The sequence below is a fragment of the Urtica dioica genome, chromosome 3 (genome assembly GCF_054948205.1).
Source record: "Urtica dioica subsp. dioica isolate 48M chromosome 3, U.dioica_male_clone48M_v1_H2, whole genome shotgun sequence".
NCBI lineage: Eukaryota > Viridiplantae > Streptophyta > Magnoliopsida > Rosales > Urticaceae > Urtica > Urtica dioica.
The window spans coordinates 5,901,471-5,922,626 of NC_142758.1; the positions used below are offsets into that span (position 1 = coordinate 5,901,471).

Consider the following 21,156-nt stretch of genomic DNA (forward strand, 5'->3'; position numbering starts at 1 on the left):
CTTTTTCTTCTTCTTCTTCTTATTCTCCTCGTCGTCCTTTTTCTTCTTCTTCCCCTCGTCTTTCTTCTTCTTCTTCTTCTTCTTCTTCTTCTTCTTTTTTCTTCTTTTTCTCTTCTTCTTCATCTTCTTCTTTTTGCTTCTTCTCTTATTCCTCTAGTTTCTTCAGCTTCTCGTCTATCTATTGTTCCTCTCTTTATTTTCTTTTCTTTTTTCCGCTTTCTTCTTGGCCATCTCTGCTTTGTGCTTCCTCAGATTGGCCAATTTCTCTTCGGCCGATAATCGGTCTTGTTTCTCTTGGCTCTTCTTTTCGAACGCCAGTCTACGTCTCCAATTGTAGTACTGATCTAGTTCATCAAGCGCCACTCTGTAGCTCTTCACCGCGTCCAAAATCTCCTTTCTGAACTTTCTGTAGTCCTCTTGCATGTAGAGGAAACGATCGTGGAGAATTCCAACTGAATTTTCGAGAGCATCGAGCCAGGACTGTACATGAGCAAAATAACAATATAAGATGGCTGACGAACTAGGGTACTTTGTGACAGGAGGACATAGAAGACAAAGTATATTTTCAGGTAATTTACGTGAACTTCTATCAGCCATTCCTTGCTCGGCTCCAAGAATTGGTTGACCAAGTTCCTACTCAAATACTTCCCCGGGAAGAATTTTTTGAAGAGATTGTCATTAGAAACAACACCCTCGAACTTGAATTCCTCGTAGTCATCAACGACTTTGAGGAATGTAATCTCTTGGAAGTCTATCTTCCTAAACTCCCGAACATGGCCTCCAATCTCAATTAGGATCCCGTCTTTGGTTTCTCCCTCGAGGCTCCCGGTCCTCAACACCAGGTGGCTTATGATCGTCGATGACCGGACTATTCGTGGTTGCCTCACAAACTGCCAAAAACATGATTGGGCGAAGCCAGTTTGAGTTTCGACGCTGCGGCCGAGTAAGAGAGTGAGCAAATTGTCCAATCCCCAGTGACAGTTAAACCCGAAACCTTCTATGTTGGCCTTGGGTATACACTGTTTCCACTCCTACACATATGAGTCAATGACATAATTAGTGAAACAATTACATAAAGTCAATTACATCAACTATGTGGCCCAAACTGATTGTGTTCGTGACCGATATATCACGAACTCATTCACTCCGTGACCGATGTGTCATGAAGTGGGCCAGTCTGTGAGACATCGGTCATGAAGTGGGTGAGTTCGTGACACATCGGTCACGAACTCAATCAGTTCGCTACCGAAATGTCACGAACCAGGATCAAAATGTCACGAACTCACTTTTCGGGAAACCGGAGTGGTAGGACTCTCAAAGGCGGCCGCAACGCCTGAGGACTCGGCCTTGTTCTATATCAAACACAAAACAAACCAAGGCGTCACAAAAAAAAAAAACTCTAAATAAGCCACTTAATTTCTATTCTATACCTTTTTTTATCTTGGGTGGTGGGACCATGAACGCGTCATGGTCGAAACTCTTGGACGGCTCAAAATGTTCCTTTTCGAAGTCGTCCTAGGGCTTCGTCGGACACATTTTGAGGCCTCATCTGCCTTGGTATCTTTCGACTTTGTCATTGAAGATAAAACCTAAAACAAATCAAGTCACCAAACATGAAGCTGGATGCTAAAATACTCATCAACTAGAACAAAAAAAAAATTGTGGAAACATTACAATCCTTATTTTGAGTAAATACTCATCAAACAGGCAATACTCTACTGTTTTTTTAACCTAAAATCAAAATTTTCAAAAACAGTAAATGAATTGCGTTCCTGCTAGTTCAGAACTTTCACAATGAGTAAACATTGTATCTTCTTCAACAAACATTGATAAACCATTGAAAATATTGAGATTATTTTCATGAATGAATGTGATAGGTTGAGCGAGAAACCTAGGGATTTCGGAAAATAAACTCTACAATCGAAAGCTAGGGATTTCAGATCAATTTCTCTCACACAAACTCAACAAACACAAATTCAACAAACATGCAATTTTGGATCAATAATTAAATAAAACTCTTTTTTTTTTTGACAAAATGTTATCCAAGATCTAGAGAAACTCACTGTAGATAAATGGGTAGCCGGAAATGGGTCGTCGAGATCTGGGTTGCCGACTGAAGAGAAAGACAGTGAGGATGAGTCGTCGAAATTCTGGGTTGCGTGTGGGTTGGGCGAGAGTGCTAGTCCGCGTTTTGGGTTGCGCGTGGGTTGAGCGAGAGTGCTGATCTACGTTTTGGGTTGCGCGTTTAATTGGGTCGCCGAAATTTTTGGTTTTTCCAAGAGGGTTGAGCGAGACGGAGATAAAGAGAGAATGGTTAAATGGGTATAGAAGAAGGCGAAGAGGGGCCGACTGGGTAGTTGCGCGTGGGTAAGAGATGTGAAGATGGGTTGAAATCGTGGGTTGAGCGAGAAAGAGAAAGAGAGAGATGAAGATGAAGAGGCGGTTGAGCGCGAAAGAGAATGAGAAATGGAGTGAAGATGAAGAGGCGCGACGAGAAATAGAGGGAATGAGTACTTTCTTTGTTTAAATGAAATTTGAGGTATAATAGTCTTAACCCATTTGACTAGGTATTATATGTGTCAATTTTTGAGTTTTTAGCTATATCTGGTAAGTGACATTGAGATGATATTATTAGTGTCAATATCCCATAAATATAATACTAAACTGCATTACTAATCGAAGTTTTTCCATTAGAAAAAAAATTAATGAAAGTTTTTATATTTAAACCAAAAAGAGAATATATATATATATATATATATATATATATATATATATATATCAATTGATTAGCATTGTATTTATTTTTATATATCACGCCAAATAAAAAAAAAGTGTTATCATTAATATTTTTTTTATGGAACATTATTATTGTATCTTATCTTGAATTTCTTTAATCTTTCAAAGTTAACTGAATTAGCTTTTAACTGTGCTTTTTTTGCTGAACGCCGTTAAAAAAAATTAACTTTTTTGTTTTTGTTGTGTGTAGTAGTGGTATTATCATTTGTAATATTGACATATTTATTATTATTATTATTATAAGCTTTTAACCATTTTTAAATAATATTACTCTCTCTCTTTTTTTTGTTTTTTTTGTTTTTTTTGTTTTTTTTTGTTTACTAACTAACGGCAACGCGCGTGGGTTAAATAACTCGAATGTCCGTAAAATATGATACAAAATTCTTCTTAAATTTTTGTTTTGCTAATTTTGATTTCTCTATCGTAGTTTGGCGGAAATTAACATTTTTTTTTTAATAAAATTCATAATATATTAAATATTTTTCTAATAAAGAAACCAGGCTTTGTATAACGCGAGCACCTTTTTCACATAGAATCGTAGAAGCTGCAGAGTGCGAGCAATTGTCTTCTTCTCTAACTTGTAAGTTAAACATCGGCTCCTCTCACTTCTCTCCCTTGTCTCTCCATTTTTAATCGCGCCATGCTTTTTATTTTATTTTATTTTATTATTATTTTAAGTTCGTCCCCTTTCTCATTCTTCTTCCTCTATTGAATCGACTGGATAGCAAATTTGCCAACCTCGAACATTTTCCTGTCCTCGATCGGTTAATGGCGTCTCTCTAACAGTAATACCTAATCTTTCGCATCCTTGGCTTTTACTATTTGTTGCGTGTCCAGATTTTAGCCAAACGCCGATTTAGGGCGAGAAGAGCTCATTTGTGTATTTTTTTATTTTATTTAGTAGAACGATTGTTATTGTGCGTAGTCTGTCGATACTTGTAGTAGCTGATTAAGTTATTTGCTTTCATTTCGAAGTGCTGAATCTGAAGAAACTGTTGCTGTAGGTGATCAAATCTCCTAAATGCACGGAAAGTGGCGAAACGGCTTGGCAGTTTCAACGCTCTCAAAACTCTAAAATTACTAACATTATCTTAGTATTTCCTCGAGTTTCGTAATAATGACGACGCCAGCTCCAAACATGGGCTCCGCGCCACCTTCGTGGGTCCGGCCGCCGGGGCCCGGTCCCCTGGGAATCCCACGGCAACAGCAACAACCACAAAACTTTGCTAATCACGGGATGCCAAGTGTCCCTCTTCCTTCGGGCCCGGGTGTTGCTCCCCCGCAGATGGGCGCGCCGTACCCTCCCATGGGTGGTCCCCACCACCAGGTGCTCTGGCCGCACATGGGCGCCGTTCCGATGCCGATGCGTCCGCCGTATCATCAGCAACACCATCAGAATCAGCATCATCATCATATTTCCGTCCCCGCTTTGATGGCACGGCCCTTGCAAGCGCCCGACTCTCGCCCTCCAGGTGTCACTCCCTCGGGAAGCGTCGGCTCTGCGAATAAGGCAGAGTCTCTGTCCTCAGGTATTGGTTTGCAATGAAAATGGCGACGGAAGGTTGAGTGTGAAAATTGAGAGCACAAAAAGAAGTAGATCCTTTACGTTTTTTTTTTTCGTTTTTTTTACGTGAGAATTCAGAATTCTAATTTGTTTTGATTCGATAAATCAAAAAGTTCCGCCTATAAATGCGCTGTTTTGGACTGAAAATCGAGTAAAGAGTCTAGCTTTGAATAAAAGAAAAAGAGAGACAAATACACAGATTAAATTCAAATTTTTTATTTGGCCTAATTATCGATTAGAAGATTTTGCTTGTATGAACCGTTATTGGTTTGATACTAATAATAGGAGCCGTTTCGGTCTCCTAAGGATACATAAGTTGAGAGTTAAGACAGAGAAAGAAAGCAGGCATGTGCGAGATAGTGAAAATGAAATCTTGCGCACATTTGCATTCCCTTGGATTTTGATTTTCGATGCTATTTTGTTTTTGTAGGAAAATGAAATTCATGCTTAAGTTATGTACAAGTCCAAGCGAAATTGCTTGAGATTTTCATTCGCCCCGGTTCTAAACATGTGACTAGGGACAGTATCATTGCCATTGATGTTTATAAACTTTATATTGTCTGATTTTTCAATTAACTTATGTTTAGTGGGTTTGGCAGGTGAGAGAACCCACGCCCAAGTTGGTGTTGTTGTGAGTGAACAACCAGATTCATGGACTGCCCACAGGACAGAGACAGGGATTGTGTACTATTACAACACTTTGACTGGAGAATCAACTTATGATAAGCCACCTGATTTTAGAGGCGAGGTAACCATGGCTGGATGTTCTTAATGTTCGCTGCTCCACTAGTAGTGTGATAATTTAATCATAGTCCTTCAGCGGCCCCAAACTATTTGCTTGTATATGTAATTGCTTAAAGACTTGAACTTCCATCACGGGCTGTGTCTTTTGGTGAATGGTCTGAAGTCGATTAAAATTGGTCGGTTTCTTGTTTTTCAGATGTAGTAGTTGTAATTACCATTTCTTCGGTGCAAATTTAATGAATTTTTCTTTCTACTTGTTTCATGGATGCAGCTGGAAAAAGTTGCCGTGCAGCCAGTTCCAGTGTCCATGTAAGTGCTCTTCTGATTCATTGTTTTCCTGCCTATATCATTTAAAAAGAAAGTGATTGTATACGCTATTGATAAGTTGTTTTATATTGTGCTCATGCCTGTAACTCGCCATTTTTTTCCGGTGATTAGGGTGAACTTGCCTGGAACAGATTGGATGTTGGTCAGCACAAGTGATGGGAAAAAATATTACTATAACAACAAAACCAAGGTTAGATATAACCTTAGTTTATAATAATGTTTGATGGATTCTTTGTAAGATTTCATTATTAAAATATAAGTAGTTTCTCTTCTGTGGAAGAAAATAAAACCAAGTTAAATGCTATGCAATATATCTATTTCTAGGACTTCTGGCGCTAAATTTCAGTTTTGCTCTGGAAAACATAAAACAAAAGGGTCTTGTGGCATTCACTCACTTATTCATCTTCTGATTCTTTTGAATCAGAAATATGAAGTTCCTTTTAAAATAAGCTTGCAAATTATCACAGTGAAAGAAGAATACGAGACTTCCTAATAAAACAGAAGATAATTGTTTAAACTTTCCCTTCATGGACTAGTCGACTGTTTTCTTCTTTATGATCTGTCAATTTGCAGCCTTTATACATGAAAACTTGTTAAAATATTTAAAATTTCACTTTTGTATTATCGATTTTACTCTGCTGACATGAATGTGTTAATTTTTCTGTCCTCTAAAACTAAAATATGTCTAGAACTTCACAGTCAATAAAAAGGAATTAAGTTTCTCACTTGTAAGACTAATTTCAGAAAGAGGTTATGTGTTTGGTTGGAAGTTGACCATTATATGGATTTTTTTTTTCTCTCAATCTGTGATCAGGTAAGTAGCTGGCAGATCCCGAGCGAGGTAACGGAACTAAGGAAGAAGCAGGAGAGTGAGATATCGAAAGAAGAACCCATGTCAGTGCCAGATACTAATGTAGTTAGTGAAAAAGGATCTACTCCAGTAAGTTTAAACGCCCCCGCGATTAACACAGGTGGTCGTGACGCGATGCCTCTTAGACCCTCCAACGCTCAAGGCCAAGGATCATCCTCTGCTCTGGACTTGATAAAGAAAAAGTTGCAGGAATCTGGAACCCCCTCGGCTGGGGCTTCTTCCCCACATGTCCCCCTTCAGTCCGGAACCACCACGTCAAACTCAAACGGTTCTAGGGCAACCGAGGCCGCAACAACGAAGGGCCAGCAGAGCGAGAACAAAGACGCTAATGATGATGGGAATGGGACCGATTCCTCTTCCGATTCGGAGGACACAGATAGTGTGCCCAGAACGGAAGAGTGTATTATCCAATTCAAGGTACCTATGCTTGTGTTTAATGTTTTCCATTGATATTTTTCCCTTCTACTTTGTGTATCAAAGTTTGGGTTATTGTTGACCGTAGCTTGTTGCAGTGTACCTATATTTCATTTTGAAGGAAATTTGAATCCTTCAGCTTGGTGGGTTTCTTTCGTGTCCCCTAGACTTTTAACTTTAATTCAACTTGGGCTATGTCTGATAATGATAATGGATGCTTGTGCAGGAGATGCTCAAAGAACGAGGAGTGGTTCCATTCTCAAAATGGGAAAAGGAACTTCCAAAGATTGTCTTTGATCCACGATTTAAGGTTTGTTAAGAATTAAGTTCCTTGGTGAAGGTTCGAGGAATTTGCTAGTTATCATTGTAGATCAGGCATTGTCACATGTTTTAAGTTAGAGATTAGTCACTTGACAATTGACATAGTGTATGACATTTGGTTCCGCATGTTTTTTTTTTTAAACAAGAATGGTTATATTAACAGGCTGAAAGCCACTTTACAAAAAGGGAGTGCAAAACGCACTCCAGACCAAATCTTAACCTCCCACAACAAACCGGGAGGTCGGTCAGTAAAGGAACCAAAATTACAAAGGAAATCCTAAATATTTATATCCAAAAGAGATTTATATAACCGGGAGGTCTATAAAGCACTACTCCAGTCTCTCTGGAGGTCCGCCGAGGAGAAATTTTAAAACTCCTTGCAAGCATTGTGAAGCCAAAGAGCAATGTGACGAACTTAAAGATTGTCACATCGGTTTCTATGTCTCTGAAGATTTCTGAATGCTGTATGCTTTGGAAGAAGCTTGTGCAGTTTGTTCACTATTCCGGAGGTCCTGCCAACAGTTTTTTTATGCTTTTATTCCTACTCCTGTAACGTTGGATGGCATTATGCACTTGATGTTGTGATACTCTCAATTTAACATTAAATTGGTGAAATATTCTCTTAATCTAATAAATTTAGTTTCTTCTAAGAAATAAAATAAAATCGGTGAAGAAGTAGAGGAGACATGATGCTGTATAGTTTTAATGATATCAAGCAATTTGTTGGTAACTGTGTACATATACAGCGGCGATGTCATACATGGAACTGTAGGGCTTTGTTTTCCTTCCCTTCCCTTCCCAGTGTAGATACTCCATTTGCGACGTTTCTTATGGTCAAAGGTCTGGTTTTGTAGGCTATTCCTAGTTATTCCACTAGACGATCCTTGTTCGAGCACTATGTTAAGACTCGTGTGGAGGAGGAACGGAAAGAAAAGAGAGCGGCTCAGAAGGCTGCAATAGAGGGATTCAAGCTGTTATTGGATGAAGCCTCTGAGGTTTGATTGTTTTCCTTGGATTAAAGTGTTTTTCCCTCTGTCTATTGCATTTAGGAACCGAGTTATGTGATGTAAACTTGTTTGTTTGACTAAAATTTGTAATTTTCAGGACATAAACCCGAAGGCCGATTATCAAAATTTCAGAAAGAAATGGGGTGAGGATCCAAGATTTTTAGCCATTGACCGCAAGGATCGAGAGAATTTACTGAATGAGAGGTATGGTTGTGAGTTTGTAGCTGATTCACTAATAGGATTTGTCTTTTAATTTCAGAAACTTGGCATTTTAATTTATATATTTTTTATGAAAAATTTATAGACCTCCACTCAAATTCAGCATCTGGTCCTCTTAATTTTATTACTAAGACGCTTTTTTTTTTTTTTTTTTTTTTTTTTTTTTTTTTTTTCCCCCCCAGTAAAGATAATATAAGGTTCTTTCATTCTTTTTGTTTTACTTATTGTTTAATTTTTTATATAGTTTGTTATCTCCTTTTTTCCCTGCTAAGGGTACATCACTTATATGGTGTTTGAATTCCTTTAACTCTATAAAATCGGGTTGTTTCTTAAAAATAGAACTTATCTGGTGTTTTAATTTTCTAGAGTTGTAACATGGCTTATCTTGGTACACTGAACGCTAATTAATGTTTCCTTTGTCTTCCTTATTACTCGTAGATCTTAGCTTGTAGTCTGTAATACCTGTAACAGGCTTGCTGAGTAATGTTCTCTACGTACGTTCTTATCATATTTATATTGGACATTTCCCAAGACAGACTGATTTCTGTTGATAACCATTGAAAGCAACATGAGTCGGCAAGTACTAGTCTAGTGACCAGATTCTCGGATTCAATTTGGGTGTGTCCTTTTGGCCCTGTGTTTCTTTTGCATGTGTGTGGTAAAATGCTGTTTGTATTTCACTTTTCCTACTATGGTGGTTTAACTTATATTCTCTGTCTTTTCTCAGGATCCGTCCTTTGAAAAAGGCCGCCGAAGAAAAAGCTCAAGCAATTCGTGATGCTGTCGCAACCAGTTTTAAATCTATGCTTCGAGAAAAAGGAGATATAACAGTCAATTCACGCTGGTCAAGGGTGGGTCATTTCTAATATCGGTTATGTTGATGGTCATTTCCTGATATCTTGTTTTGTGCCGGGTTATGTAGTTTTCTAAATTTTTATTCTCTTTATGTGCGAAGAAGCATTACGTTAATAGTTTGACTGCTATTTTCTAGAAGAATTTAGTTGCTTGGCATGAGATAATTATTCTATGCTTTATGGAACCAAGCTGCTGATATCGATGCTACTTTCTATTATGGATTTATACAATGTCGCTACGATTCCTTTTACATTCAACTATATCATGTGACCCACAAATAAAACAAAATCCGATTGATAGTTATATTTTTATCCTTTACATTCATTTGTGGGTTTTGTTTTATAGGTGAAGGATGGTTTCAGAGATGACCCAAGATACAAATCTGTTTCTCATGAAGACCGGGACGCCTTATTTAATGAGTATCTATCTGATTTACGGGCTGCAGAGGATGAAGTGGAAAAGGAAGCAAAAGCTAAAAGAGATGAGCTGGTATGTCTCTTCTACAGCACTAAGAAAATTTTCACATCCTCGTTGTCTCTTTAACATTCTTGAAATATATATCCAATGGTTATTCTTTCAAAATCAGTTTGAACAGTGCTTATACGGGTTAACTTTTATTCTCCATTTTGTTCTTCATATTACCAATATTTGTAGAAATATACATCGTTTTTTTGGATATTTGTAAATTTTTTCATAAATATGAAGGATATTTGGGGATTTGCTGAGTATCTTTGACTTCCTTACAGATATTTTGAGTATTTTTAGGAGCGTCAATGTCCCTTCATTCATGTAGCTCAATTATTAAAAGGTGACTGATTTTGTAGCTTTGCCTGGAACTAACTTTCAGGATAAGCTAAAGGAGAGGGAGCGGGAATTACGGAAGAGGAAAGAAAGAGAAGAACAAGAAATGGAGAGAGTGCGAAATAAAGTGCGAAGGAAGGAGGCAGTTTCGTCTTTTCAAGCTCTACTAGTGGAATCCATCAAAGACCCTCAGGTACCTTGCAAATTCAGCCTTAAAAAGTATAATATGAAATGCGATTGACCAAAGAAGAATTCACGTGAGAAAGGAATGGCTGAGTCTGACTCTGAACCTCGTATTTGGGGCGTGTGTAGTTCCAAAAAAAAAAAAAAAAAAAAGAAAGCCAAGAGTGATTTAACAAGGGTAGTGAAGCTGCTTAAAAGTTAATGGTATGTGTACATACATAATTTATATGCTGAAGCGGATTAGTGCATTCAGGCATCGTGGACAGAATCAAAGGCTAAACTGGAGAAGGATCCGCAAGGCCGTGCATCGAACAACGATCTCGAATCTTCTGAAATGGAAAAGCTCTTCCGGGAACATATAAAGATGCTACATGATGTAAGTGTCACCACAACATTTAGCTCGCATTGTTTTTTTTTGTTTATTTTCCGATAAATGGGTTGATGTGATTTTCTTGATTCCAATTCTCAATAATATGCAATTTAGTTCGTTAATTGCCTATGATTGTCATGAATATTGAGTTCCCTCTTGTCACGCTCACGCCTCATAATATTTTAAAGATCAATTTCTTGTCATTATTTTTTTGAGGGACAAAATTAGCCCTGTTCAAGCACTTGCAAGCTTTGCACTCGTGAAACTCAACCTCATACTTATTCTATATTATCCGGATTTTTTTTGTTTTTTTATTTTTATTTTCAGCGATGTGCACGTGAGTTCAAAGCTCTGTTGGTGGAAGTTTTGACTTCTAGTGTGGCTTCTCAAGAAACAGACGACGGGAAAACAGCCCTCAATTCTTGGTCAACTGCGAAGAAGCTCCTAAAACCCGATCTCCGATACAACAAAATGCCAAGAAAAGATAGGGAAATGCTGTGGCGCAGATATGCTGACGATATGCTGAGGAAGCAAAAGTCAGAAGCCGGCTCCACGGAAGATAAAAAGTCGAACCCGAGAAAAAGAAGTGCCGTGAATTCCTCGTGGTTGCCCTCGGGATAGAGGAGCACACTAACAAAGATGAAACTAGTGTTGTTTAGAGATACCAACCAGACCTTTGGTTTTCACTTGTTTTCCATTGTCTTGATATATTTTCCTTTTTAAGGCTTGTATAAGTTCATGAATCTTGAAATATGGTATCTAGTAGTTTTTAACTCATTTCCCCAGTTTTGTTCTATATGTGTTGAGAGCATAGTTTTTCACCCAAATTTCAACTATATCAGTGCAGAATCTACAAAACCTAATCTATGACCAGTGGTTCTAATCAATTACTAAAAAAATGCCCACCAAACCCCAACCAAATTCCCTTTCTTTCATCTCTTTTCTACACCGATTTCATATGGAAAAAAAGGGCCGGAAAAGAAGAGGTGGATGTGTATGAGGGTCAGCCTATATACATGCTGTATGGTGCGAATCTGATGGCCTGTTTGAACACGAGCCTGTACACCAAGGCTGACTCAGGTTGACACGTCACTATGGCTCGGCTCTTGCCAAGGCTGAACGCCAAGATTTTAGTTTCCATTTAGATCTACCGCCTTCCATAAACACTCGAGCAAGTTTCGAGCGTTGGACATTTGTGAACTAATTTAACAGGACAACGGGGTTCTAGTGGGATCCGATTTGGCTTCTTCAGCTGCTAATCGGAATTCGGGTTTAGGACCTTCCACAATAACATTTAATGATTTTCTCTCTTTTTGTCTATTATTATTATTATTATTATTAGGGTAAACTAGCAATGTAGCCATTTTGAAACGTGGTTTTTAAGATTTTGTTCACGTTTGGTAAATTTTGTAATCTAGCAATTTATTGAAATTTACGACAATGAAATATCGAATATACCCTTGTGTGGTAGATATATTCGTGTGCATTGAAAGAGAAAGTCAATGAAAATCAAATCCATCAAATCAGATAAAGTAATTGACCTACGAAATAGAAAATAAAAATATGATGGAACAAATTCATATAACGTGTAATAAAGTGTACAACAAAATAAACGAAAATAAATAGGCGATTTTTGCGGTACTTGTGAATCGTCCGTAAGTTATGGAATAAATTCATATAGCGTGTAATAAAATATGTACAACAAAATAAACGAAAATAAACCAAAATAAATAGGCGATTTTGGCGGTCTCTCGTGGTCTCCGATTTACGGCGGAGGAAAATGAGGCGATTATGGTGGATCTAGGTGGTCGCGCAGATCTGTGGTCTTGCACGAAGGAGAGAGCACGGTGGTCTGGTGGTCTGCACCGATGGTGGACGAAGAGAGCAGCGAGCGGTAGTCATTCAACCGGTGCACTATGACCTCAAGGTCAATTCTAGGCATGTCGGCATGATTCCATGCAAACACGTCCTTGAAGTCCCGGAGGAAGGCAGTAAGTTGATTCTTGATTGTGAGCGAAAGCTGGTTGCCAATCTTCACAACCTGGTCAGGTTTCGATTCGTCGAGGATGACTAGAGGGAGATCGTCAGAAGACTTTGAGCCTCTCGGTTTCATCGCGAGGGTCGAGCTCCCCGACTTCCTTGCATCTTTCAGGTAGCATGGGTAACTGTCTTCCAGATGGAAGATCGTATTAACCATTTTTCTGGCAGTGTTGTCGTCGACCCCTTGGATGTAGCATATTATGGCCCGGGCTTGGTGCCGGCCATGGTCTGACCTCCCTTGTTTAGTCTTTTTCGGGAGTCGCCTTGCTCTTGGCCAGGTTTGACTCGGTGGCGGGAGCCTTGGTTGTTGCTCTTTCGACCGTCAAGGTAGTCTTCGACTCCCATGAAATTCTGTGCTCGAGTCATTAACTCGGTCATGGTGGAAGGGACATGACCGACGACGGACTTTAAAAAGTCACCAGTGCGAAAGCCTTCAATGATTGCGGCTATCGTGTTACTGTCGTTGAATCGATCAACCTTATACGATTCTTTAGTGAATCGGCCGAAATATCTTCCAAGAGATTTGTCATTCTCTTTTCTTCTTTTGGATCATAGATGTAGAAAAGCATGTCAGGAACGTTTCCTTCAGGTCTTTGAATGATAGGATGCTACCTGGTCTCAAGCTTTTGAACCACTCGAAACCAGGTCCTGCAAGTGTGAGAGAAAAGTCTTGGCACATGGCCGCATGAGTAACACCTTGCATCGCCATCTAGGTCCTTGCAGATCTCGGAAAGTATTTGGGCCATGGAAGGCAAGGAAGTTTCCTCGATGATCTCGTAGGCTCCGCTTCCACCTATGCCGTATTCTCGGAGGTCACGAACTTTTTTCAGAGATTGTGGATCATCGCGACGATATTGAGGCCGGTGGTCAGAGTAACCCCTTGCTCGAAAGGAGAAACTTGTCGCCTTTGTTTGACCCTTAGTCCGTGCGGTGATTCTCGTTAGTAAGAGCCGAAGGAGGAGCATTAGGTTGAGAACTTAGTTGTTCTCTCAGGTTTGCCACACGCAGTGCGCTAGGAGGTGATGTGATCCCTAACGTCTTGGTTCGTTGCACGAAGGCGCGAGCTTCGCCTAGGACCGGCTAGAGAGTTTCCTTCTCAGGAAACCGCCAGTGCGTTCCTTGTCTTTGGCAAAAGATTTGATGGATCGGTGATAGGTGCGTTTATTACGCGTAAAACTCCTATTTCCCGGACTAAAAACTAACGAGTCCTCAAGTGTTTTTGATAGCTTTTGTATGTTTGTGAGTGATTTTCAGGTTTAAAAGGTCAATTGGGTCTTGAGGAGGTTATTAGCGCATCATGTGACGATTCCGAACAATTTCAAGGAGATTCATACACATTTGGACAACTTGGAGCGAAACAAGGAACGACGTCCTCTTCGGCAGGATTTTGGGATTTTTAAATGATGATTCTGGATGATCCACTTCCAGAATTGGATAGAGCTCCCTCTTAGCTTTCCAACGCATGTTTATTTGCATAAATCGGACATCGGAGCTAGGAGTTACGACCGTTTAAAAAACGGTGTGCAGTGAACCGGGAAGCGCGCGGCGCGCGGACGAAAATTTCGCCGTTTTCGCCTCCAGAGTCGTACGTGCGGACCGCGCGAAGCCGAAAAAATGGTCTGCACGCCGCGCAGACAAAAGGGCGCGCCGCGCGGTCCAAAAATCAGCTTTTTCCAATGTTGCGTTTCTGAGCGAATTTTGGCCATTGGATCAAAATGAAAGGTCCAGATGGCTCCGAAAATAACCCCATTCAGCCTTAAAAACACAAATGCTAGGGTTTGAGGATGATCTCTCATCTTTGAGAGAGAGTAATTTTCTTTTCTCTTCATGTTTTCTTAGAGTTTCTTGGTTTTGCTTTGGAGAAGAAGGAGGTCGGAGTGCCATCTCGCCGGAATTCGTCCAGCCATCACCACCATAGTTTTATCCTCTTCCTCTATCTCTTGAACTCCATTTATTTATGAAGATTATGTTGGTTTCATTGTTCTTGATTTATGTTTGCTTTGTTCTTTGTATCACCATGAACTAAGCCTCCATAGGGCTATGGTGTAGCGAGTTCTTGACGGTTATGGATTCCTAAATAGATTGATTTTATTGTTGTTGTTCTTGTCATGTTGCTTAGTTCAATTCCATGTTTAATGCCTTGTATGAGATTAGCTACCTTATGCATGATATGTGTTCGATCTAATGCTTGAGAAAGATTAGGTTGTTGTGCTTTTGTTTTGGATTACTAAAATACATTCCTAGGCTAGAGATAGCTAGGCTGTTTTAGACTCGTGTGTACTCTTGTTGTGAATGCTTGCCGTGCTTTTTAGGAGTTGGGATCGAGAGATAAAACTCCGGCATTGAGTTTAGGTTGCTAGATGCTCGAGAGAGATTTAGTGATACGATTAGCGTGAGTACGAGTAGTAATATATGAACAACAATAATCGTGCGTAATTTCCGTGAATCCGAACCGTAGATTGAACTCGTGAAACCATAGTCCCCCGTCTTCATAATTGTAAAACCGTTCTTTAGTTTTGTTGTTTATTTTATTTACTTGCTAGATAATTTTGTGACAAACTTTCTATCATTATTTTTGGGTTCTCATTCAAACTTGTGAATCTTGAATCTTCAATTTAGCTAGTCCTCGTGGGATCGACTCGTTCTTACGATTTATTACTATTGCGACCACGTGCACTTGCGTGTGCGAGAAAATTCGCAACAATCGGCTTCTTTCACGGTGGGGAGTCCCCCATCTTTTGTGTGAGAAGTCTCGATATCCTCAAAATCTTCGAGGCCTTCGTAGTCGGGATCGTTGTCACGACCTTCCTCATTGAGATTTTCGGGTTCTCCGTTGGGGATTCTCGTATCGTGCATAGGTCGTTTTACAGCCAGCCGGCTACGGAACCTAGCGTTTATCGCCTTTAGTCAACGAATATCATACTCTATCTCCTAAATGCGGTCGTCCCGATTATCAGGAGGTGAAGAAATATTTTGAACCTTTAGCTGTGTTATCGACGTTTCGAACGCCCTCAGAATGCACAGGTTGTTGATTGCTAATCTTTTCTCAAGTCTGAGAAGATCGAGTTTTCATAAGAACAGAAAAAGATGATTGGAAGAGATTTCGGGCCGTTTAAGTCAGGAAGTCCCTTATTTCTAGCGCCAAATTATTGTCACACAAAAATGAACAATATTTTTTAATGCTTCGGGAGGTTCGACTCAAGGCCAGATCAAGTGGCCGCATCTGAGCTAACTGGGAGAAACTTGAAAGTCACAAGTTGTCGCTCCTCTAGCTAAAAAGAGTTCTTCGTTCGTTGCAAATATCTGAGAGTAAGAAGGAGATAAATTAAGCTTGGAGGGGCACATAGGCATTGTCTCTGGTGCGCGTTCTAACGCTCGACATAATCTGATTGCTATATGAGGTGGGAGCTAATATTTATTAGTGAATATTTTGGAAGATTAAAGACTCGACAGAGGAAACGGAGTGCGGAGAGTCCTCAACAGCGTTTCAGATCTCTAGAATCGAGTAATCTTGAGAGAATGAGAGTGTGTGTGTTCAGAGAGAATTCTTTGTACCTTGCCCTCTATGAAGAAGGGCTATTTATAGTGTTTAGGAGGCTGAGAAAGAGCTTCTGGTCGTTTGGCATGGAGCGTGCGGCACGATTTGGCTTGCGCGGGCGCATGAGGCTGTGCGCGCGTTTAGGTGCTGGCCCGCCGCGCCATGTGATAGACGGTGTGTGTTTTCGGAGGAGCGCGCGAGGAGCAGTCCTCGACGAACTGGCGCGGCGCGCCAAGCCCTTCGCGGGCCGTGCGCTTGTGTGCTTCGCTTCGTGGATGAGCTTGAGCTTGGACTTGAGCCCGTTTTAGACGGGCTTTTGGCTCTCTTTGGGTCTTGATGGACTTTTTAGTGGCTAGGTCTACTGGGGTTTAGGAATTAGAATTCGACACAAGTCCCGCTGAATTTAATGTTTTGGGTTTTTTTTTAAAACGACCGACAACAAATCGTACCTACCAGAATTCGAGAGAGGTCCCAAACCAAGAAGCCGGCTGTCTTCGGAAGCCACCGACCCATTCAGGCATCCACCGAAGCTTCGGATCCAATACACCATCTCGAGCCTTTAATGATGATCACATGGCCCACATAAGCCCTCACCAAATGCTCGAGACATAATTCATGTTGCCCGTTTTGAGAATATTCGAGTTATGAAAATAGCTAGCTTTTATCACTCGGGCCGCCAAAGAAGAAAAGAACCTCAGAATTCTTCACACACTCTTCACCAATAAAACTTGATTAAAAATTTCGAGAACTTGGAAATCCAACCCACCCTCTTCTTTGCGGCAACAAAGTATATCCCAATTTCTCCGATGAGTTTTTTTTTTCTTTTTTTTTTTCCTGATTTTATCCTACCAAAGTCTGCCGCAATACAGTGTATGTCCTTGACGAGAGTCTTAGATAGAATGAAGCAACTCATTACCTAATTAAAAATGGCTTGAAAAACCGCTTGATGATCATCTTCTTTCCGGTAAAGGATAAATAATTCCCCTACATGTTCTTTAGTTTCTTTTCCCGTAACCAAACAGCTAGTACTAAAGTTTTATTTCCACTCGCTCGATTCTATTAGTCCGTGGGTCCCACTAACTATTAAAGTTTTATTTACATTCACTCGATTCTATTAGTCCGTGGGTCCCACTAATCACATGTCACCCAATCAATAATGCAACTTCCATGATTAATCTACAAGGCTAACCAGAGAAAACATCAAAATTTCTACCACATGACAAGGGAAGAGTAGTAAGATCATGCACCAAAATACACAGATTAAAATCAACAAAAGTACAAAAATATTGAAGGCATGGATTCCTGACCTTGCCAGAACCTGTCACCAACATCTGACGATATATTTTTATCTCTTCGTGGGTGACTCTCTATCAATGATATATAATCATCTATATATATGTTTATTTACCTCCAATAAAATGTTCTTTGTTTCTTCTATAACTACGAACTTATTGATTTCGTAGTAATAGAAAAAGAGGATATATAAAAAAAATACAAATTAAGCATATACAAGACGACATTATTTCTAGGTTAGAGTTTCTCCAGGAATTGAATAAAAAATAAGGGATATTCGAGTCACGGTTATGAAAAACAAATCTTAAACAATCTGATTGCACTAATTATTTATATTTTTCCTGAACGAACCATAAAAATAAACTTCACTATAAAATATTAGAATTAATGACATTTTTAGTCCCTGGACTATGTCGTGTGTAACAACTTGGTCCTTCGGCGAAAAAAGCTGTAGCATCGATACCTGGTGAATGTGAGAAAATCACGATTGATCCTTCTGTCAAATTTTTCGTCTATTTAGACAGAAATGTGCTGACGTGGCTTGATCGACTAGGGTAGTTAAGTAATTTCCACGTCTCCTCTTTTTTTTTTCCGGAGCGGACTGTCCTGGGCTTAGCCCAAATATCTTCATTCGCACCTCTCACTAAATTCACTTCCAGGACGTCGCTAACAGAGGACCGGACGAGGTTCCCCGGCGAACACACTCCAAAGAAATCCCTAATCTCATTCAACCAGAAATAATCAACAAGTCCCCAAAACCAATCCCTGCAAAAAGCCCTAAAGCTCCGACCTTTTATCTCTCAAAATCCAATCCAATCGAATCCAAAGTGTTTTTGTTGATTAAATTTGGGGGTAAAGCCCAGGAGAGTCAAGTTGTGGACATCACGGCTATACACGGAGATTCGCGGTCTCTTCCGATTCATGTCCGGTCAATTCTCCGTCGCAAAGGCTCAGTAGTCTTGACCTGTATCCCCTCCCCTCACGGCGGCCGCGGCGCTCTTCCCTCCGAAGGCGGTTCTCCCTCCGACCTCCTCTTTCTCGCCGGCGGCGGCCTCGGCGACTCTTGATTTCTCTTCCTTCTCCGATCTACAATCCACTCACTGTTTCTTCTCTCTTTCCCTTCTCCTTCCTCGCCTCCTTTCCTTCTCCGTTCAAGAGGTCGTGTTATAACAACCGATAAGATGATGCTTAGAATCAAGCGAGTTCCGACCGTCGTGTCGAACTACCAGAAGGACGACTCCGACGAGCCGAAAGTCGGAGGTTGTGGCCGGAATTGCTTCAAGACCTGTTGTCTTCCAGGTACTAATTTTTTTTGGTAATTTTGTTGTTTGGTATGCGTTTTGAGGAGTTAGGGTTAGGGATTTGTGATTTTGTTGTTTATTGTGAGTTATAATAAATTATTGAGCTGATATGAAAATACTTGAAGAATTTGAAACCATGAACAAAGTTTGTGGTTTTGATTTATTGTGTCTGATTTCGGTGAGGAGTTTGTATTTTGTGTTCATGTTCTAGCTAATCATGAAGATCTAAACTTTGTTGCTGTGATGTGTTTGGATTATAGGGTCAAAACTTCCCTTGTATGCATACAAGAAGCTTGAGAAAGTTGTGGAAGAAGACAACGATTCGCTCTCCAGGCCGTCGGAATCGCCTCTGCCCCCGCGGACCACGCCGCGTCGCACATCGGAAAAGCGAGCTCGCTCCTCCTTCTCCTCCGATCTATTCCTTACCACGCGAGCCGGGGCCGAGAGCGATTCTATCTCCCTCTCGAGGTCGCCGAGAAGCACGGCCTAGGGTTAGGGTTAGGTCCGAGTCTGAACGATCGTCGGGAAAGTCTCTCCGACGCTGTGTTCGAGATGGCCTCGGTGGCTGGAGATCACCTGAGGAGGGCAAGAGATTTGGCTCCGACGGTTCCGGCGGAGGCTCGCCCGGTTTTGTTGCCGGCGGTGGCGGCGCAGGCGGCGCTGGACGGGCTGAGGAAAGCAAACTTCGATGTTTTCGATCCGAGGCTGAACAGAGGCGTCCTCGGATCTCCTCCCTTGTGGTTTCAACTGAAATTGAAGTGGCATTCTTTGAGAGGGAAATACTGATTCCAGTTTCTTAAACTTTTTTTTTTTTTAGGGAAATTTAGTTTCTGAATTATAGAGTTTATCATCGAATTGGAGATCATATACAATTGGATGATCTGAGTTTGATTTTAAGCTTGAGGATATTTTTATTCTTGTTTGAGATATATAATTCCAGGTTGTTCTGAGTTTTGATTTCGAATATGATCTCATTGTTTAGACTTTAGATCTCCATGAAAATGGCACAGTGTGTCTGGTTCAATTCAAACACGTTAATGACTAAACCAAACAATTAGAAAGAGGGAAAACATATAAAAAGAAGAGGAAAACCATTAAAACATGGGCAAAATGGTAACTACCCTGCCACGTCAGCACATTTCTGTCTAAATAGACGGAAAATTTGACAGAAGGATCAATCGTGATTTTCTCACATTCACCAGGTATCGATGCTACAACTTTTTTCGCCGAAGGACCAAGTTGTTACACACTACATAGTCCAGGGACTAAAAATGTCATTAATTCAAAATATTAAAATTTAATAAAATTCAAATGTCTATTGCAAACATTCAACATCAATTAGTATCTTTCTTGTCCCTATATGCAGAAACAGAGTGTCTCATTTTATAGGCTTATTCCTCTCTTAGATTAGTAATGTCTATAAAATTTTGTGATATGTCGTTTGTAACTCTCTCTCTCTCTCTCTCTCTCTCTCTCTCTCTCTCTCTCTCGTTAATCGTTAATCGTTAATATTGATAATTGAAAATTAACATTCTGATAACTTTTATATAAAAAAAAATTGTCTTGTGTAAGTTGAATACATATAATTTGTGGTATAAAAAAAGTCTTTCCATAATAGTTAGTGCTACGGTTTTTTTTTTAATGACTTTTTTTGTCGGTGGGAGGGATCTCACGACTTCCACTAGACCAAACTAGCTATCACTTAGTATTATGATCTTTTAAAATGTGTTTTTGTATTTTTATTTTTCATGATTGTTGATTATATGTATAGAAAAGCTCTATGAAAATTTAGGTAATTTTTTTAACAAAATTTTTTTATTTGAACACTTTATCTTATTCCATGATTTAGTAATCTTTTGTAATTTAGCAATGAAATTAATTTATTGTAGAATTTAATTGAACAATATTTTTTTTAGTAAATTTATAAAACTTTAGTCAGCGTGTTGCTAGACAAAAATGTTACAGTAATTATCATGCGAGGAATAAAAGTTACCGAGCAATTAATCTCAAGCACTTAGAATTTGTAGGCAGTATTATCTCTAAATACAGACGAATATAATAAAAAGAGAAAATGTAATTTAGGGTGTTGAACGATGTATGAAACTTTCTGATCGAGTTTGAGTGTGAAATTGTGCACATCCCTCTTCTAGTTGCTTCGCCTGTACGTTGGTTAATCAGACCCACGTCCTGTCATTTTTTGCATAACAGCCCCAAACGTGTAGTGTATTGTTATATTCTCGTATGCTCGGAATAAGCGTCAAGGTGCGTGTTTTACGTACTTTAGTTTTATTTATGGTCACGTGTTCTATATTTGACTAGTCTTTGACCTACTACTTTCTCTTGTCTTCAAAATTATGTTCGGTAGGGTTTATTTTTACCTTATAAATGGGTGATTCCTTCTGGATTTATATAGTTTTCGGGGTATCCGAGCTTTTTGTTTAGACTATGCAAATTGTATGAGTAACATGGTCTTTTCTATTTAGAACAATATTTTATGATTATTTCCTTAGAA

General features: G+C 39.7%; 2 protein-coding genes across 4 annotated transcripts; both read left to right on the plus strand.

Annotated features, from left to right (window-relative positions):
• Window positions 1-3,291: 3,291 nt before the first annotated feature.
• Window positions 3,292-11,249, plus strand: PRP40C (pre-mRNA-processing protein 40C). 3 transcript variants are annotated; one of them, XM_089609133.1, is made up of 14 exons: window positions 3,292-3,376; window positions 3,801-4,325; window positions 4,948-5,108; window positions 5,376-5,413; window positions 5,543-5,621; window positions 6,246-6,719; window positions 6,943-7,026; window positions 7,892-8,032; window positions 8,142-8,248; window positions 8,991-9,114; window positions 9,464-9,607; window positions 9,966-10,112; window positions 10,347-10,478; window positions 10,800-11,249. In XM_089609133.1, the coding sequence occupies exons 2-14, from the start codon at window positions 3,914-3,916 to the stop codon at window positions 11,091-11,093; spliced, it is 2,337 nt and encodes a 778-aa protein (XP_089465259.1). In that variant the 5' UTR covers window positions 3,292-3,376; window positions 3,801-3,913; the 3' UTR covers window positions 11,094-11,249. The 3 variants fall into 3 exon arrangements, with proteins under 3 accessions (XP_089465259.1, XP_089465260.1, XP_089465261.1); XM_089609134.1 differs by having other exon boundaries at window positions 10,356-10,478; XM_089609135.1 differs by having other exon boundaries at window positions 4,960-5,108.
• A 7,275-nt stretch (window positions 11,250-18,524) lies between these two features.
• On the plus strand, window positions 18,525-19,430 carry LOC149402226 (uncharacterized). The gene is made up of 2 exons (XM_089608276.1): window positions 18,525-18,658; window positions 18,947-19,430. Exons 1-2 carry the CDS (start codon window positions 18,525-18,527, stop codon window positions 19,428-19,430), a joined length of 618 nt encoding a protein of 205 aa, XP_089464402.1.
• The last annotated feature ends 1,726 nt before the right edge of the window (window positions 19,431-21,156 follow it).

Bases quoted from the DNA above. Each gene is read 5' to 3' on its own strand.
- PRP40C (XM_089609133.1), top strand. From the start codon at position 3,914: ATGACGACGCCAGCTCCAAACATGGGCTCCGCGCCACCTTCGTGGGTC. The intron at 4,326-4,947 runs GTATTGGTTTGC...ACTTATGTTTAG, and splicing joins GGCAGAGTCTCTGTCCTCAG to TGGGTTTGGCAGGTGAGAGA. The intron at 6,720-6,942 runs GTACCTATGCTT...ATGCTTGTGCAG, and splicing joins AGTGTATTATCCAATTCAAG to GAGATGCTCAAAGAACGAGG.
- LOC149402226 (XM_089608276.1), top strand. From the start codon at position 18,525: ATGATGCTTAGAATCAAGCGAGTTCCGACCGTCGTGTCGAACTACCAG. The intron at 18,659-18,946 runs GTAATTTTGTTG...AGCTTGAGAAAG, and splicing joins CCAGGTACTAATTTTTTTTG to TTGTGGAAGAAGACAACGAT.